The 16,216-nt window shown below is 42.5% G+C and overlaps 1 protein-coding gene across 1 annotated transcript; it reads left to right on the forward strand.

The window, feature by feature from the left end:
• Nucleotides 1–1,347: 1,347 nt before the first annotated feature.
• Nucleotides 1,348–11,899, forward strand: Naa11 (N-alpha-acetyltransferase 11, NatA catalytic subunit). The gene is made up of 2 exons (XM_048426299.3): nucleotides 1,348–2,059; nucleotides 9,498–11,899. Exon 1 carries the CDS (start codon nucleotides 1,384–1,386, stop codon nucleotides 2,044–2,046), a length of 663 nt encoding a protein of 220 aa, XP_048282256.1. The 5' UTR covers nucleotides 1,348–1,383; the 3' UTR covers nucleotides 2,047–2,059; nucleotides 9,498–11,899.
• Nucleotides 11,900–16,216: the final 4,317 nt, after the last annotated feature.

Genomic DNA, 16,216 nt, shown 5'->3' on the forward strand with positions numbered 1-16,216 from the left:
TTAAATATGACATCTTTCTGTCAAATACTATATAACTTGTGTTTAGGACAAGGAATTAAGATATTCTTATTTCCCTCATGACCACCCTGTAAGACTTTGATACAAATGTTTTAATTCTCTGTACCCAGTAAAACCTTTGTTTATACAGAGGTCCATTGCTTTATTCTAGAAATTTGATGGCCTGGAACAGTCACTCCATTCCCCCTTCTTTCTTCATTCCCTCTGCACCAGTTTTTGTAGTCTTTTGTTTTGTTTTCAGATTAGCCAGCTCAGTAAGGTTGTGAGGAACCCAGCCAACCCAGAAAGACACAGCCACCATCAGAGTTAAAAGAATCCAATGTACTTCTTGTCTCTGTGTTGAGTCTTCTGCGCACACCCTCTTGATCAACAGTTTTGCCTTGTTCAGACACTTCATTTGGAGTGGTGTCTTTGTTTGAAACATGGAACATATTTCTAACAGGAAGGTAGAGCAATCACTCTGCAAATTTGCTTAGCAATATGTATAACGTTTGGAAATCCTGAAATTCTCTAATCCAGGTGAGCACATGCCTAAATATTCAACAACAGTGAGCCATGCTCTCTATACTATCGCAAACTGGAAATAACACAAATAGCCAGGAACAGCAGAGCTTCCCAGTGAACTGCAGTAAATTAGACAACAAAATAGAAACAATTAAGAATATAGAGGTCTCAGCTGTGTATAAGATTGCCAAAACCACGTATGTGAGTGAAAAAAATACACAAAACAAATGCATGCTGTATGATTTTATTGTATGAAACCTGCTAGACACCAGTCTGTGGGGCAAGGGGCAGGAAGGGCCGGCTTCTTGGGATGGCACTGATGTTTGTTCGCGTTACATAGGGGGCTATTCAGATGTAGACAAGCTAAAAGGTTAAAATTGGGTCCAAATAGATGGCTGAGTACAGGGAGTATTGGCATTTACTGACATAGTCAGGACTTGAATTCCTGGGATCCATTTGTTGGAAAATGAGACTCTCACAAGTTGTCGGCTGACCTCTACATGCACCGTGGTACACACACACACACACACACACACACACACACACACACACGTACATACCTATACACACATTACATACTCACAGAGAGAGAATAAGCAAATTTAAAAGAAAAGTTAAAATTGAAACAAAGACAAGGCACAGGAATCAGTGAGACACACACTTCTCAAACAGAGCAGCGCTCAGAGCGGCTCTCGCTCCGCCCTCTCCCCAGTGTGCACAGGTGCTGGCTTGCCAACTGGAAACCCATTGGCTGGGACTTCCGGAAACTCCCTCAGCCCCGCCCCTTCCGCCCATCGCTCTTCCCGCCTTCCTGCCCCGTGCAACTGGGCCTGCTGAAGTCCAGAGGCAACGCCCGCCAGAATGAACATCCGCAATGCCCGGCCGGACGACCTGATGAACATGCAGCACTGCAACCTGCTGTGCCTGCCGGAGAACTACCAGATGAAGTACTACTTCTACCACGGCCTGTCGTGGCCCCAGCTCTCCTACATCGCCGAGGACGAGGACGGCAAGATAGTGGGCTACGTCCTAGCCAAGATGGAGGAGGACCCCGACGATGTCCCTCACGGGCACATCACCTCGCTGGCCGTGAAGCGCTCGCACCGGCGCCTCGGCCTGGCCCAGAAGCTGATGGACCAGGCCTCGCGGGCGATGATCGAGAACTTCAGCGCCAAGTATGTGTCCCTGCACGTCCGGAAGAGCAACAGGGCGGCCCTGCACCTTTATTCGAACACCCTCAACTTCCAGGTTAGTGAGGTGGAACCCAAGTACTACGCCGATGGGGAAGATGCATACGCCATGAAGCGGGATCTCTCACAGATGGCAGATGAGCTGAGACGGCAGCTGGTGCTGAAGAAGGGCAGATATGTGGTTCTGGGCTATGGGGAGAACCAGGAGGCCCAGGGCAGCCCACTTCCTGGTGCCGAAGATGCCTGTCAGCTGGAAAACCCTGCCGGTGAAGACAGTGGCAGTGACAGCACCGATGACCAGGACAGCTCAGAGGACCTGGATTCCACCTCCTAGAGCCTTGCTCAAGGTATTCTCTTCCCTGGCCAGGCCCCTCTGTATCCCTTTGTGTCATATCTTGTCCTACCCAATCCCATCCTGTCCCGCCCTGTTGTACTTTTGCTGGGTTTCTTGGTGACCACAACCTGGTACCCATGACAGCCAAGATTCAGGGCTCACTGTTAGAGACAATGCACAAGAACTCACACACTGAAAATTCAAAATCAGAGGGTTCTTCCTGCACTTTGGCATGAGTCGGATTCCTGGGTAACTTTGCACTACTTGCAAGGAACTGTATCTTCTGAGAATTCCAGTTAATGAATTGGAATGGTGGAATTCTGAAACCACCATTTTATAGCTCTTGATAAAGTAATGACTCTGGAGCCCATTGGCATTAATCGTTAATAGGTAAACTTTGTGACCCTTTGTAATGATAGGTCAGACCTAAAACACACAGTGAAGGTATCCACCATGTCACCTATGCCCTCCATATTCTGGCTGAAAGAAATGAGATCTCTTTTGTAGATCCCACATGTGTTTCTTATAGACAAGTAGAGGGACATGTCGAATGGTCCACAGTGCAGTCAGCAAAATCCAGACTGAAAATGTGGTGTTTAACAGAAGAATGTCTTGACTTCTTCAGCAACTCAGTGGTGTTTTAAAGAGGGAGGGGGCGGGCAGCTGGGACTGTAGCTCACTGGTACTGCTCCTGCTTAGCATACAGGAAGTCCCAGATCCAGTGCCCATCACCACCAACAACAAAAAGCAACAACAAAAGAATTTTTTGTTAAACTAAAAATAATAGCAACCATACAACTACTAGGAGGACCTTAGACACCTAGGCAAAATTCCAACATGAATTCTGTTCCATTAAGTGTGCTAAATGTGAAATAAAGTAATTATCATACAAAAAATATTTTTTAGTCAAATTAACTAATGCAATGCCTAGAATTGTTTTTAAAAATACACCAGCAAAAATAAAGGTACAAAAAAAAGCACCCCACAGTCCTAATGGAGAATTCAAATAAGAATAGCCTAAAAAGGGCAGGGGTGGGATGAGTGGGGGTGGGGAGGCGTGTTTGCCTAGCCTGTGAAGGGTCCCTGGGTTTGAGCTTAAGGACTGCAGGATAAAAAGACTAAGAATAAAATAAGAATGGCAGCATGTAATAATTGTTGAAGGTGAGAAATATGTGCTTGTGGGTTCCTTATGCTGTTTTTTCACTCTTGGATTTGTGAAAATTCACACAAAAATTTAGAGCAAAGTATTATACTTGCTAAAACATTCTAAGAAGCCACTAAAGCCACACATAGTGGCACGTGTCTGTAATTCCACATTGGGGGAGGTAGGAAGATCGTGAGTTTGAGTTTGAGGCCATCCTGGGCTAGTGAGATATTATTACTACTATTACTGTTATTATTTTTTTTAAGAAAAAAATATAGTCAAGCTGGTTCAGGGGTTAAAGGCACTTGCAGCCAAGTCTGGTGAATTCAATTTCAATTTCAGTCCCTGGGACCCACATGATAGAGGAGAATCAACTCCCAAAAGGTGTCCTCTGACCTCTGCACATGTGCCCATAAATACACACACAGACACACAGACACACACACAAATATAATTTAAAAAACACACCAACAGGCACCTTTTAAATCTTAGGGACAGGCTCAGTTATAATAATAGAATATCTCTGCATTTCTTCCAGAAAGAATTATGTCATACAATTCAAGGGTCCAGGCACTGAGGACAATTTCAAAGTTTCAGTGAGATCCATCTGATCGGGGATCAAGGCAGCAGAAGAATGTAAAGGGGGAGGTAAAATGGAAAATACGATGCCCTCAGAGATAGGTCATCACGTTTCTGCCTGTCTCAAACCCTTTATCTGCACAGTGATGCCGGCATTCCCTTGTCTAATGTGCAAGACCCTGGTTCTACACACAATTTAAAAATAAGGAGAAGTAAGAAAACATCAAACGAAAGAAAGTTTTTATCCCTGAAGGTTTTATTTAATCTAAAAGGATTTTTTTTAACTACTTCTTTTGAAAATCTCTGTGGAAGGATGTAGGCAATATGGATTACATCTCTGTGGTAATTTGCTGCTTTTCTGTCTTGAGAACAGAGCTAATAAGAGCATTTAACAACTACATATGAAGTATAGTAAATTCAAAAGCCCTTAGGACCTGAGAAATCAAGTAAATAAAAACATCTGCTCATCTATTAGATGAAGAGTGAAGAGAAAAATACCAAAGAAGATTCCTTCTGGCATGGCACTGAGGACTCTCATTGTACAAATACAATTACAATGCCTTGTGGGGCATAGTTGAGCCTTAGATTCCTGTATTCAACTTCATCTCCCTTCCAGGCTGATATCTCCTGAGATGCTCATTCCTTCCCTCCCTCCCTCCCTCCCTCCTTTTCTTGCGGCATGGTCTGCCATGGGTGCCCTTGAATTTGATGAGATTTACCTGCTTTTGTTTCTGAGACTTTCCATAACCCCATTTAATGTTTGCTCCTCAGTCTTCATTTTTGGGTCAGAGCCAGCCAGAGGCTCCTACAGATCTTGTTGGGGTCACTTCAGTAGTTAGGGTGCAGTGCTCTGCATAAAGTAACTGAACTGTTGAATAAAGTGCACCTGACTTAGTGGCTTACGAATTAAGCTACTTTCCTCAGAGTAGTGTGGATCTGCAGGGTGATAAGGACTAGGTGGCGAGGAGCAAGGCTCTGCTCCCAATCAAGGCTCTAGGATCCACCAAGAACGTCTCTATAGCCCCTTGGTGATCCAGTAAAGAAAGCTTAAAGATCTCTTAGGGAAGGAAAAACATTTCCTGAAGGCATCACTATCATGTGGATTATAAGGAAAAAGTTATTGAAATAGTATTGTCAAGGTTTTAAATGTCTCTAACAATAATATGGTTGCTTCAGTAGCGTAAGAAATAAGTCTTGCAGTATGTGTGTTGATTAATTGTCTTTAATATCTCTGATTATAGTGTAAGTGACATCTGAGATGGCTGCAATAGCTATAACATATACACTATGATTTTATTGTGGCAAAGCCCCGCGTATAGCCAGTATTCCTACTGCATACATTCACAATAGAAACAAATAATTTCTTTATCTTGCTCATTTAATCCTGTTTGCTAGAATAACATCTTCCACCAGTTCATGCCCATTTGGGTAACAGGGAAAGGAAGAAGGTAAATACACACAGAGCTTCATTGAACTTAAAGACTCAGCCACAGTTCTCCGGTTAATGGCATGGGAGGTAAAGAAATGTGGTTTAGCTTTGCCCCAGGAAAGAAAAGGCTACCGTAAACAGCAGTGTTTCTTCCACAGCGGGGAAAGTCATGCTTTGGATGTGGGAACCTGCTTCATGTCCAGCCAGGAGCTGGGGATCCCTGTCACTCCCTTTCAAGACATGCCACAGGGATTTCTGGGAATCCGCCTAGGATTTTTATGTAACTATCTAGCATAGTTATTCTACTTCTGTACAAACTTGGGCAAGTTACCAATGGATTCCACCACCTTCTGCCATTTTGTCTCTTTCAATTCTGAAAGAAGTGGTTCCTCCACTCTGATACCCACCATGCTGTCAGAAGTTTTACTGTCCCTGTCAGCAGTCACCAGCTCATGGTGTTACTTGTTTAAATGGGAAAGGCAATGGTGACACGACAAAGATGGTGGGCGCAAAAGGTGTGCTGCGAAAGTGTTCTACTGTTGGGTCGGGATGCCCTCATATGGAGCTGGAGTTCAGTGCATCCAGAAAGTGCCATAGAGTGAGTTTTTATTTTTTATTATTTCCCTTCTCAGGCAAGTAGGACAGTTGGGTATCTTCATCCTAAAAATAATAATGAACATTACTGCTTTTCCTGTAGCGGCTGTTCTCAGGACTGCCCATGAGTGTCTCCTTTCGGGAAGAATATTCTATTTTGCTACAGGTCAGGCCATCTCGTCGCAGAGAGTAGTGGATATTGCAGTTAGGGAGGGAAGAACGGGGTGGAGGGACTGACTCAGCTACTCAGGTTCCCCACATGTGAAGATTAAATAAGATGGCTCTAGTCCTGCTAGGTAGCGCTCCCCTGTAGATCCAGCTAATAGAGGCTATAGTAGCCCTTCTGTTCCCTCCGTCACAGTAATCAAATGGTGAGCGTTCTGTCTGAGCAGCAACAGTTTGCAGTCTTGGAAGGGAGGCAGTTGAGGACTAAAATAGCTTTCACTGACAAGCTCAACGTCAAAGCACTCAGCTGAATCCACGCACAGCAGCAGCAGCGTCTCTAGGGAGCCGTAGCAATGAAGACAGGTCAGTTCAAAACATGCTGGTTGAAGCAGGAATACCATCAAACTGCGCCTTGTCTCCTGGCAAGAAGAACGTGCCTGATGCTTAATAACAAAAAGGAAAAATCATGAAGTCTCAGCATTTTCAGTTGAGCTAGCGTTGTTGAGTAAACTGGGGTTACTCCAGTGACTTTTGCTTTTCTAGTTTTTTCTTCCTGTCGTGAAGCTGTCATTGTAGCAGAAAGTTGTTAAATGGTCACATGAGCACTCACTGGAATAGACTGTTCTTAATTCTACCAGACAACTAATTAGAACCAGAGTGATACAAGGAAATGTGGGAGGAAGTTAGGGAGACTGGCAGGGCTGGTAAATTCCTAGTCTAACCTCAGCCCAGATATGCCATGAACTATAGATTTCAAATGCGGCTGCACCCTCTGACGGTAAAGAACACTGAGAAGAGGTGAAGTACTGTTTTGAAAAGCTAATCAGATAGAATCTATTTGCTGAATTATTTATAATCTCTTACGGTATCACCTTTCAATCAATATGTGATATACACAGGCTGGCTGAACACTGACTTTGTCAGAGGTACACATAACAAAGAGATGATTTTCTCCCAAACTTCACTCCATACTCTCCATGCACTGGCTTGTAAAGCCAAATACATTTAGTGGTGAACAAGATAAGAAAAGATATATTTAAATTCTACAGGTCAACAGTGGTTCCCAAGAAGTCAGTGTAAGTATTTCTGAAAATATCCTACTATGCCATTTTGTAAATTAATATCTCCAGAACATCATGGATATTTTTTATTGTAAAAGCATAGCTTTCTCTTCCATATTCACAAGGTCCTATTAACAACATTCATCCTGCAGGTTTTGGTGGCCCACAGTTGAGGAAGCCTAGTGATGTAGGGCTGAACAGCGACCTGGATGTGAAGAGCATGCAGGCCTCTTGCAGAGGACCTGAGTTTGGTCCCCAGAGTCAGAAGTTGGGGTTCAACCTGAAGATTCTAAAAGTAAAACAGCCAGCCACTGGCTCTTACCTCGACCTTAGTCTGAAATGGCGATCCTGCCTCCTGGAATCTCAGAAGGAGACTGTGTCTGAGAGCTATCTTCCCCCATCTTATATTCCTCTCTAGAGCTGGGATTAAAGGTATGCACAGCCTTCATTAAAGGCATGCACTGCCCAGTTTCTATAGCAACTAGTGTAACTACTGGGTTTAAAGGTGTGTGTTACCATCATCTGGTCTGTAAGGCTAGCCAGTGGGGCTGTTTTACTCTCAGATCTTCGAGCAGTCTTTATTTATTAAAATACAGTTGCAATTCTCCTATAATCTAAGACCCTCTTCTGGTCTCCAAGAGCATCTGCAGTCCTGCAGTCACATGTACATACCTACAAATATATGTATGACTAAATATAAAATTGCAAAAATAAAAGAATACCTGGTCATATAAAAATGTGAACTTAAATTATAAATTAAGGGATGCAATACATCTTTAGAAGAAAATCTTCGTGAAAAGTGTCCATACTTCCAAACAAATGTCTTAGAGCATTTATTACAATGTCATTTCACTTTTTCACATTAGTTTCTTAAAAACTTCAAGCAGTATTTTCTGAGATAACTAAGACAGTCATGAAATACTTGTTTTATATGGTTTTGTATATCTGTGCAAACAGTGCTCATTAAAAACTGAGCCAGGTAATGCTAGTGTTATGATATATTCCTTCATACCTCGCCCCTCTGCTAGTAAACCTAGTGAACTTCTTATCAGAATTATTGTCATTATTTTTAGTCACATGTGTGTCTGTGTATGGTTGAGTCCAGGTACCTGTGAAAGCCAGAGTCATCCAGTCCCCTTGGAACTGGAATTGCCCGTGGTTGTCAGCCACCTGGGATGGTGCTGGGAACTGAACTTGGGGTCTCTGAAAGAACAGTGTGTACTCTTAACCACTGAGCCATATCTCCAACTCCCAAATATAAATTTTAAACATAATTTTGCATATTATTGCCTCTTGAGTCTATGCTATTCTGGAAACAGACTTTTCTGTAATGATGATTTTTACACACACACACACACACAATGCTTTGTAACTCCTTTGTGTACAAGAGTAGCCTGTTCCATTGCTTCTGTGTGCAAGGTAAATGAAAAAGGTAATTCATTTTCTTATAGTTGTGATATTTTATTATTGTTCCTTTGCTGTTAAAAATAGGCAGGAACACATTTATTCACATCACAAAAACTGTAACTCATCAAGGAGAGAACTCACATCTTGTTTATCTTTATAAATATTTAAATATATAAATATTTATCTTTTTAAGTATTAAAACACATTGTTAATTCCTGGGAGACAATAAACAGATAACTATTGACTATATGAACAAGCCTTAATTTCTATCAAATACTCACAATCCAAACTTTGGATTCCTGTCTTGAGTCTCAGCAAAGAAGTAACTCACAGAAAGAGCAGTGTCTCTCTAACCAGGAGCTGAGGCCTTCCTTTGTTTTTGCTGTGTTAAATCCTTTCTTCTTTTTCTTGCAAATGTTTTGCTTTTTGAGATAGTATCTTATTCTGTATCCCAAACCAGCCTGGAAACAGCTTTCTGCTTGTTCAAATCTCTAGTGCTGAAATTACAGGTGTGTGCCTCCTGCCCTGCATGGAAGATCCTCTTGAGTAAACAGGATGGGAAGATGACCAAAGTTCTCCAGTTTCTTTAGGTTTGAAACATGTTCTCTAGGGCACATTGGTTGGTGTGCCTACTCTACCCTGCCCCCATTTCGTAGAGGACATTGGGCCTGCAGGCATTAGGACATGTTGTGTGTCCTGCTGGAGTTGGGGAGGGTAGCAAAAAAGCCTCAGGTTTGTAGAAACTTTATGCTCTTGTGTGCTTCCCGCCAACTCCAATGGGGACCATGTAGAACAGATTGATTGGCGGTTTCCTCATTGATCTGCAGTTGAACTCTTAGTATATAATACATTTTAATCAATACACTCCTTCCTCCCCTGTTCCTCACCACTACCTAGCCTCCTGACTTCATGTGCAAAAACCAAAAAAAAAAAAAGCTCACCAGTTAGTGAGCATGGGCATAGGCCCCTCTCAGCAACCCCGCCTCGGAGGAAAGCTGGCATTCCCCCACAGCTCTTTCCAGGCTGTCAGTCCCATGCCCGCCACCGCTCACATACTTTCTTTTCTCAACAGAGTTGCTGGTCTGCATGTCTCAGCCGCATCTATCCTGTGAACCCTGGCCTGGCCAGTCCACTCTGCTATCTCTCCTCTGCTGGGCTTACTTCACACTGACTCAAACGGCTGGGTTTCTCATTTTCAACTCTCCTTCCACGTAAAGCTACTGTGATCATGAAGGAATGTGTCAGCATGAGAGCCTGCTGGGCAAGAGCCGAGGAAGTGCGAAGCCTGCCATGACAGAACGTCCCTGGCCCTCTCACCATGCTGCCATTGTACTGATTGTAGGGTTCCTACGTTGGGCTGTGGTTATGCTACGCAGCTGTCTCCTAGAAATGCCAAACAGGAAGCAGGGGCATCTCTTGAAGCCTCTGGTTTGCAGGTTTTGCCATTATTTGTCTGTGTTTCCATCACTAAAGGGGAGTTAGCACCATCAAGTGAGATGTCATTCCCTTCCCTTCCAGCAGAAGTTGTCTGTTTATTCTCGCTTTCTCTGGAACTCCCTTTGTCCTATCCTCCACCGTCACGGGGTATTCTCCCCCTTTTCCAGAGGGAGAATGTGATTTAAAAAAATGAGGAGGGGTCTCTCCTACTCCATACAAGCAGAGTGTGTGGGTTTTAAGAGAAGAACAAGGAGTAATTAAATGGGGCGATCATCTGCTTGCTCACATCAGTTGCTTTCTGTCTTTGTTTGCTTTCTTTTGTAATGATGTCACTTGCCATTTATTGAAGCTTGAAAGTGCACATGCAGTGTTGTGGCATGTATGTACATGTAATCCTGTGCGTAACCCTGGGGGTGGACATTATTATCTCTGTTTTACAGAGAGATAAATGGAAGCAGTGCAGCAAATAACTGTTCGGGACTTCAATCCAACCTGGTCCATGTTGCTCCTGTTCGGACTCTGCATTCATTTGCAAAGCGATGTTAAAATGTCACAAAAAAGGAGACTGTGCTGTTTAAAATTGTTCAGTGTTGACTTACTATATGACAATCAACTGTAAATATGTAACCTTCAACTGTGGTCCCTGTGTAGTGAATTAGTAAATATAAGTGAAGGCAAAGGGCTTTGACTCCACAGAAAAGTCACAGCCAGATACATTTAGAACCGACTAATGTTTTCATGTTCTCTGAATGTTAATTACTGAAATGTCCATGTTTATGTTTAGATTTTTATGAAACTGGAGTATATGGATTTACATCTAAGCCCTGACATTAACCAGCTGATGACAAGAGATAAGTCTGTTCTCTGTAATTCATAGCAACCCTGATAAGTACTTCTTACAGACCTACCCCGTGCATGGAGAACGCCTGTGTACGGGCAAAGGCTCGCCCGAGGCAGAGCTGCAACTCCAGTTTGTGTGGGCACACGGGCCTCTGTCTTTCCATTTTCCTTTTTCATTTTCGCCCTTACCTCTGAAATGATTTTAGTCGTTCCCCTCAAGCATGTGATTATCTCTTTATTTTTAAATGTTACAGCTTTCTAACATCTGTCTCTAGGGCAGCATAATCTTAGTGATGGAATATTCCTTGTTTTCCTTGAGCCCTTGTCAATATGTCTTCGTGTTAACAGCTCAGCAGATGGGGAAACAGAAGGAGTAGCCTCAGCTTACCTGGGTGATTTCTCTTCAGCTCAGCATCAGCCACATCCTCTCTAGTAACCTGATGTTAATCCTTGGAGCAGTTGGGAAATAAGAAAGGCTTCCAGATGCTTGCAGTGCCGCTGACTAAAACTGTTGGCTCTCTTCTTTCTTACCAGGAAACAGCAGAAACTCAGCAATGCAGCAACCTACCTAGTGTGGGTTATGCCTGTTGCGATAGTGAGAGTAAACAGGATCTTAACATCGTTTAGGGCCAGAATTAGCAAGTTCCAAGCTTTTCCGTGAGCCCTGCTGTGAACAGAAGCCGTGGTTTCTCCCAGTTCCAGGGTGGGCACCTCTGGAGCTGCTTCTGTAGCAGCACCGTTCTTTACAGACAGAGCAGAGTGTGATTTGTTTTCTGCATAGATTACTTGCTTTTTATTTAAGCTGGTCCTAGAGAGACCAAAGCAAGGATGTAGACTAGTTCATGGTATGAGCACCATTTTGCTGGCTGCAAACAGTGACTCACACCCCGTCTTCATGTGTGGCTTTACCGAAACTACTGACTAGACCCTAGTCTCAGCAAATTGTTCAAATGTGTTCCTCTCCAGGATGTAAAGTTCTGTTTAGTTGTGGCATCAACTTGTGAATGAAGCCTGTGAGTTATGTGCTTAAAATTTTGTTTTTTTTTCCTTTGAGATAAGACTAATAAGCAAGAGATGATGATAAGAAATAAAATAATGGAATATAGGGGTGAGAGAGACATGCGAAGTCGTACTGGAAACTGAAACAAAGCTGGTAAGCTTTGAAAGGATCAAGGAATAAAGGAATTTATCTCATTAGTCCTATGGAATGCTGATATTGACTAGTACGGATGATAAAACTCAACTTCTAACCAGTCTGAGATACTTAGAATTACTTGTTAGATTAGTTTGTGTTAGCCTCTAAATAAATCAGAATCATTCTTAAATCCTCACACACATAAATGCTGTTTGTGATACTGTGTCAAGAGATTGATGACCAAATAATTTCAGTAGTAAGTTTCAAACATATCAAAATACTTACAATACAGATGTTTGTATATAGTTTACAAAGTAAATAATAACTAGCATTATGTAATGTATTGGATTGCTTTGATGAACTGAGTCCTTGCCTTCCAGGGACTTGACCTGACTGGGTGGTAAGGAAATGAATAAAGACAAATGCAGATGCACAGAGAAGCTGGGATTGGGTGGCCTGGGCTCTCTGATGGAGAAACTGCAGCACAGTGGATGCTCAGTCTCTTTAGTATATAGAGTTGAGACGTGGTGTTACTGCGTGCAGCTGAACAAGGAGACATGGGTTATAGTACAGGTTCAGCTAATACAACAGGAGCCGTCTGTTGTGGAATATTATTTTAAGATGTGTTACATTTGTTTATGCTGTGGAGATTTGTTTAAAGATGTGTTGCATTCTTAACTCTGGGAAGCTGTGTTACTTTGCCTGTCTAAAACACCTGATTGGTCTAATGAAAGGCTGAAGAACCAGTAGCGAGGCAGGAGAAAGGATAGGCAGGGCTTGGCAGGCAGAGAGAATAAATAGGAGAAATCTGGCAAGAGAAGATTGGGGAGCAAGAGAAGGAGAAGTGGATTCCAGGGGCCAGCCACCCACCAGCTGTGCAGCAAGCCACAGAGTAAGAAGTAAAGAAAGGTACATGCTATAAAATCCCAGAGGCAAAGGCAGACGGAATAATGTAAGAAAAGCCGGCTAGAAACAAGCCAAACGAAGGCCAGGCATCCATAAGTAAGAATAAGCCTCCGTGAATTTATTTGAAAGCCGCGTGGTGGGCCACCCAGTGAAGAATGAAAAAGAAAAAGACTACAGCCGTCCCTGTAAAGGAGCAGTCTTCAGACCATAAATGTATTGAGGGAGTATGGCTATGGTGAGCAGACCTTTTCTGCACACACTATCAACATCTGTAAACAGACCAGAGGACAGCTTTGCCGTCTCTGTGTGTTACCCTCATGGCCACACCCATGTCAATGCACATTTATTCAGAGTATCCTCTGCTCTCCACATTGCTGCATTAGTTCTTCCATCTTAAAAAAAAAATATCTGTGAGATTCCTTTAAGATTTCACATTATTTATTATGTTTGGGTGGGCACATGCTCCACCGAGCCATGTGGAGGTCCAGGGACAACCTGTGACAATTGGTTCTTCTACCGTGCGGGTCCCAGGGACTGAAGGGACAAGTGCTTTTACCAGTTAAGCCGTATTGCTTGCCATAGAAATATCTTGATAGCTCTGAAGATTTAACTTCTAATTCTCATTTTAATTATTCTGTCCAATGACAGACAATAGATTAACCCAGACACTAAAATTGTCTAAAATTTCATTCTAACAGAGGAATTTGTAAAGGACTGTTAAGTTACCACCTCCCACATTCCAGGAGAATTTCTAGCCAATGTTTTTCGTGTTTCATTTATGGAAGTGCTTCAGAATCACACAGGCACCCTCTCAGAAGGCGTATTTTCCTTAGCTCTGGTTCAGCTCTGGAACGTCGGGACCTGGTATTGTAAACATTTTCCTAACAAATGCTTTGCACAGCCCTGTCTCGAAGTCACTGATTAGTGCAAGGCGCCATATCTGTGTAAAGATAAGTTAAAAGGGGAATTTTCCATAAGAATTCCATTTACACATTTCAAAGGAGGCTGGGGAGTCACTGATTGAATAAAGTTCCATTCACTATAAACATGGGAAGGATTAAGGGATCTACTTTTTGCCCTTTTCTGTAAACTTAAAGTGGCTCTCAAATAAATTTATTATAAGATTTTGCTTAGATGAGCATTTGAGGCACAGATTCATTTGCACATTTCCATGATGTGATTGTCCCATGTTCTTTCTAGGAGCCTGTCATCATTACTTTCTGCCCCGCCTCCACTCGCACTTCTCAAGCAAACAGTACTCCAGTGTGGCCTGTCTTGTATGTGGCACAAGCCTGGAAAGAGTGCTTGAAGGTCACACTGAAACATCCCCAATTTGTCTACAGAACAAAGAGAAATCAAACTCTGCACAGCCCTGTGAGGAGCCAGACATCTGGCTGGTCTGGAGCTGCATCCCCCCCCCCTCCCGTCTCCAGCTCCTTTATCCATCACCATCTGGGTGTTCTGTGTTTGAACTTCCGTTGACACAGAACCTGGCCAGATCCTGTGAAACAGACCAAGTGCCTTGTCATGGTTCCTTATACTTTCGACAGGAATACTTCTTCGGGATTTCAAATGACACAGGTCATTACTTGAGGTGCACTCGAAGGACTGTTTAAACACTTCTGCCTTATGTGGGCATGGGAATTGCATTTTGTCAAGTCCCCACAAAAATCCTGTCACTAATAGACCATACACGTACTACTTTCCTGACTAAAATTAAGATTATATACATTATATACCTGTGGAATGGGGTGTTCCCCTTCCACTGAATCTTACAAGAACTTACCTAGAGAACATAGTCTTTCACAAGTTGAGCAGTTTTGCTAAGAAATGATTTAATAATGTGGGAAGTCAGTGGTTAAACCAGTCGACATCCAGTAGTTTAAATTTTCAACTTAGTTTGACTTATTATCTCCTGAATAGCCTCTGACACACCAAATTTCCCATTTACAAGATAGAGATAAAAACAAATCTTGCCTTCCATGTTTTGTTGTGATGAAGTAATCTAAGGAGATTTCATGTTATTTTTTCAACAGACACGTATACATTCATGCTAATAGCTTTTCTATTGAAATTCTTATCCTCAAACTTAAGAGTGTACAAAATTTGTATTGATTTGCTTTTTTTTTTTATCTCTAGTGACGGGTGTGGGAGGAGAGAAATCAGAGTTTCATAGAACTTATCACTCAAACAGTAAGTGTGTGTGAATAAGGGGTGGGCAATGAAGAAGGAAGTGAATTCCTGTAATTGGAACAAATCAGCTCTCTTGTTCTTTTCAAAAGAGAAGAGGCCTTGATAAGAGTTGTTCCTCTTTTGGTATCGGTAACACTCATGTAATAAATTGTTCGTGCTAATGAGTCTCTGCTTATTCTCCCCATTCACATGTATTGAGTGTGAAGGGAACAGCGAGAATACATAATGACATATGACTGTAGCCCAGCACATGACAGGTGGAGATGGAAGGGTCAAGATGTACTTCAAGGTCATTGCCTACAGACAGAATTTAAGAGATGTGTGATACCCTGTTTGAGGAGAACAAAAAAATAACAGAAGTAAATCAGCAGCACTGAAGTCTCTCAGGGTCAATTGGGAAGGTGTCCTAATGAACCTTTAGTAGAATTGAGTTCCCCACAGTCCCTTGCACCTGTGCATACCCTTTGAAAGCGACAGTCTATGCTATAGCTTTCAGAGTTTCATTCATTTCTTTAATTGTATTCTTTCTTCTGTTGAAGTGGTAGGAAGTGGATTGTTTTATGAACACTAAATGTCTAGGGCTGATGCATTCAGCTTTTGTACCCAAGTTTAGCATCTTTGACTATTCCTGCATTCAGCTAAAGAGTGATAGTATTAATAATGCTTAAATTCAGTTCACACTGGGTTGCACTTGGAGTTATACCCTGAGGCACCTACTTTGGGAAATCCAAAGAAGTATATATGCCCCTACTTTATAGATCTATGCCGACTATCAAAACTTGCCTTTGGGGCTTACCAGACAAAATGCTCGCCGTGCAATCCTGACCCCAGAAGCTCAAGGTGGAAGGAACAGAACTGCCTCCTGTAAGTTGTTCTCTGACCTTGCATTAGGGTTTCTATTGCTGTGAAGAGACACCATGACTATGACAACTCTTATAAAGGAAAACATTCAGTGGCTTACATTTCAGAGGTTCACTCCCTGATGTCATGCTGGAGAAGGAGCTGAGAGTTCTCTATCTTGATTCACAGGCAACAGGAAGTGAACTGTCACACTTGGCATAGCTTGAACGTATGAGACCTCAAAGTCCACCCCCATTTCCTTCAACAAGGTCACACCTACTTCAACAAGGCTATACCTCCTAACAGTGCCACTGCCTATGGGCCTATGGGGGCCATTTCCTTTAAAGCCACCAGAGACCTCCACACATTCTTGGTGGCACATGTGTGCCTGCACTAGCATATACACAATAAAAGGAAATAAAATGCAATGTTTTAAAATA

Source organism: Myodes glareolus, chromosome 8, assembly GCF_982192425.1.
Source record: "Myodes glareolus chromosome 8, mMyoGla1.1, whole genome shotgun sequence".
In the NCBI taxonomy this organism is placed as follows: domain Eukaryota; kingdom Metazoa; phylum Chordata; class Mammalia; order Rodentia; family Cricetidae; genus Myodes; species Myodes glareolus.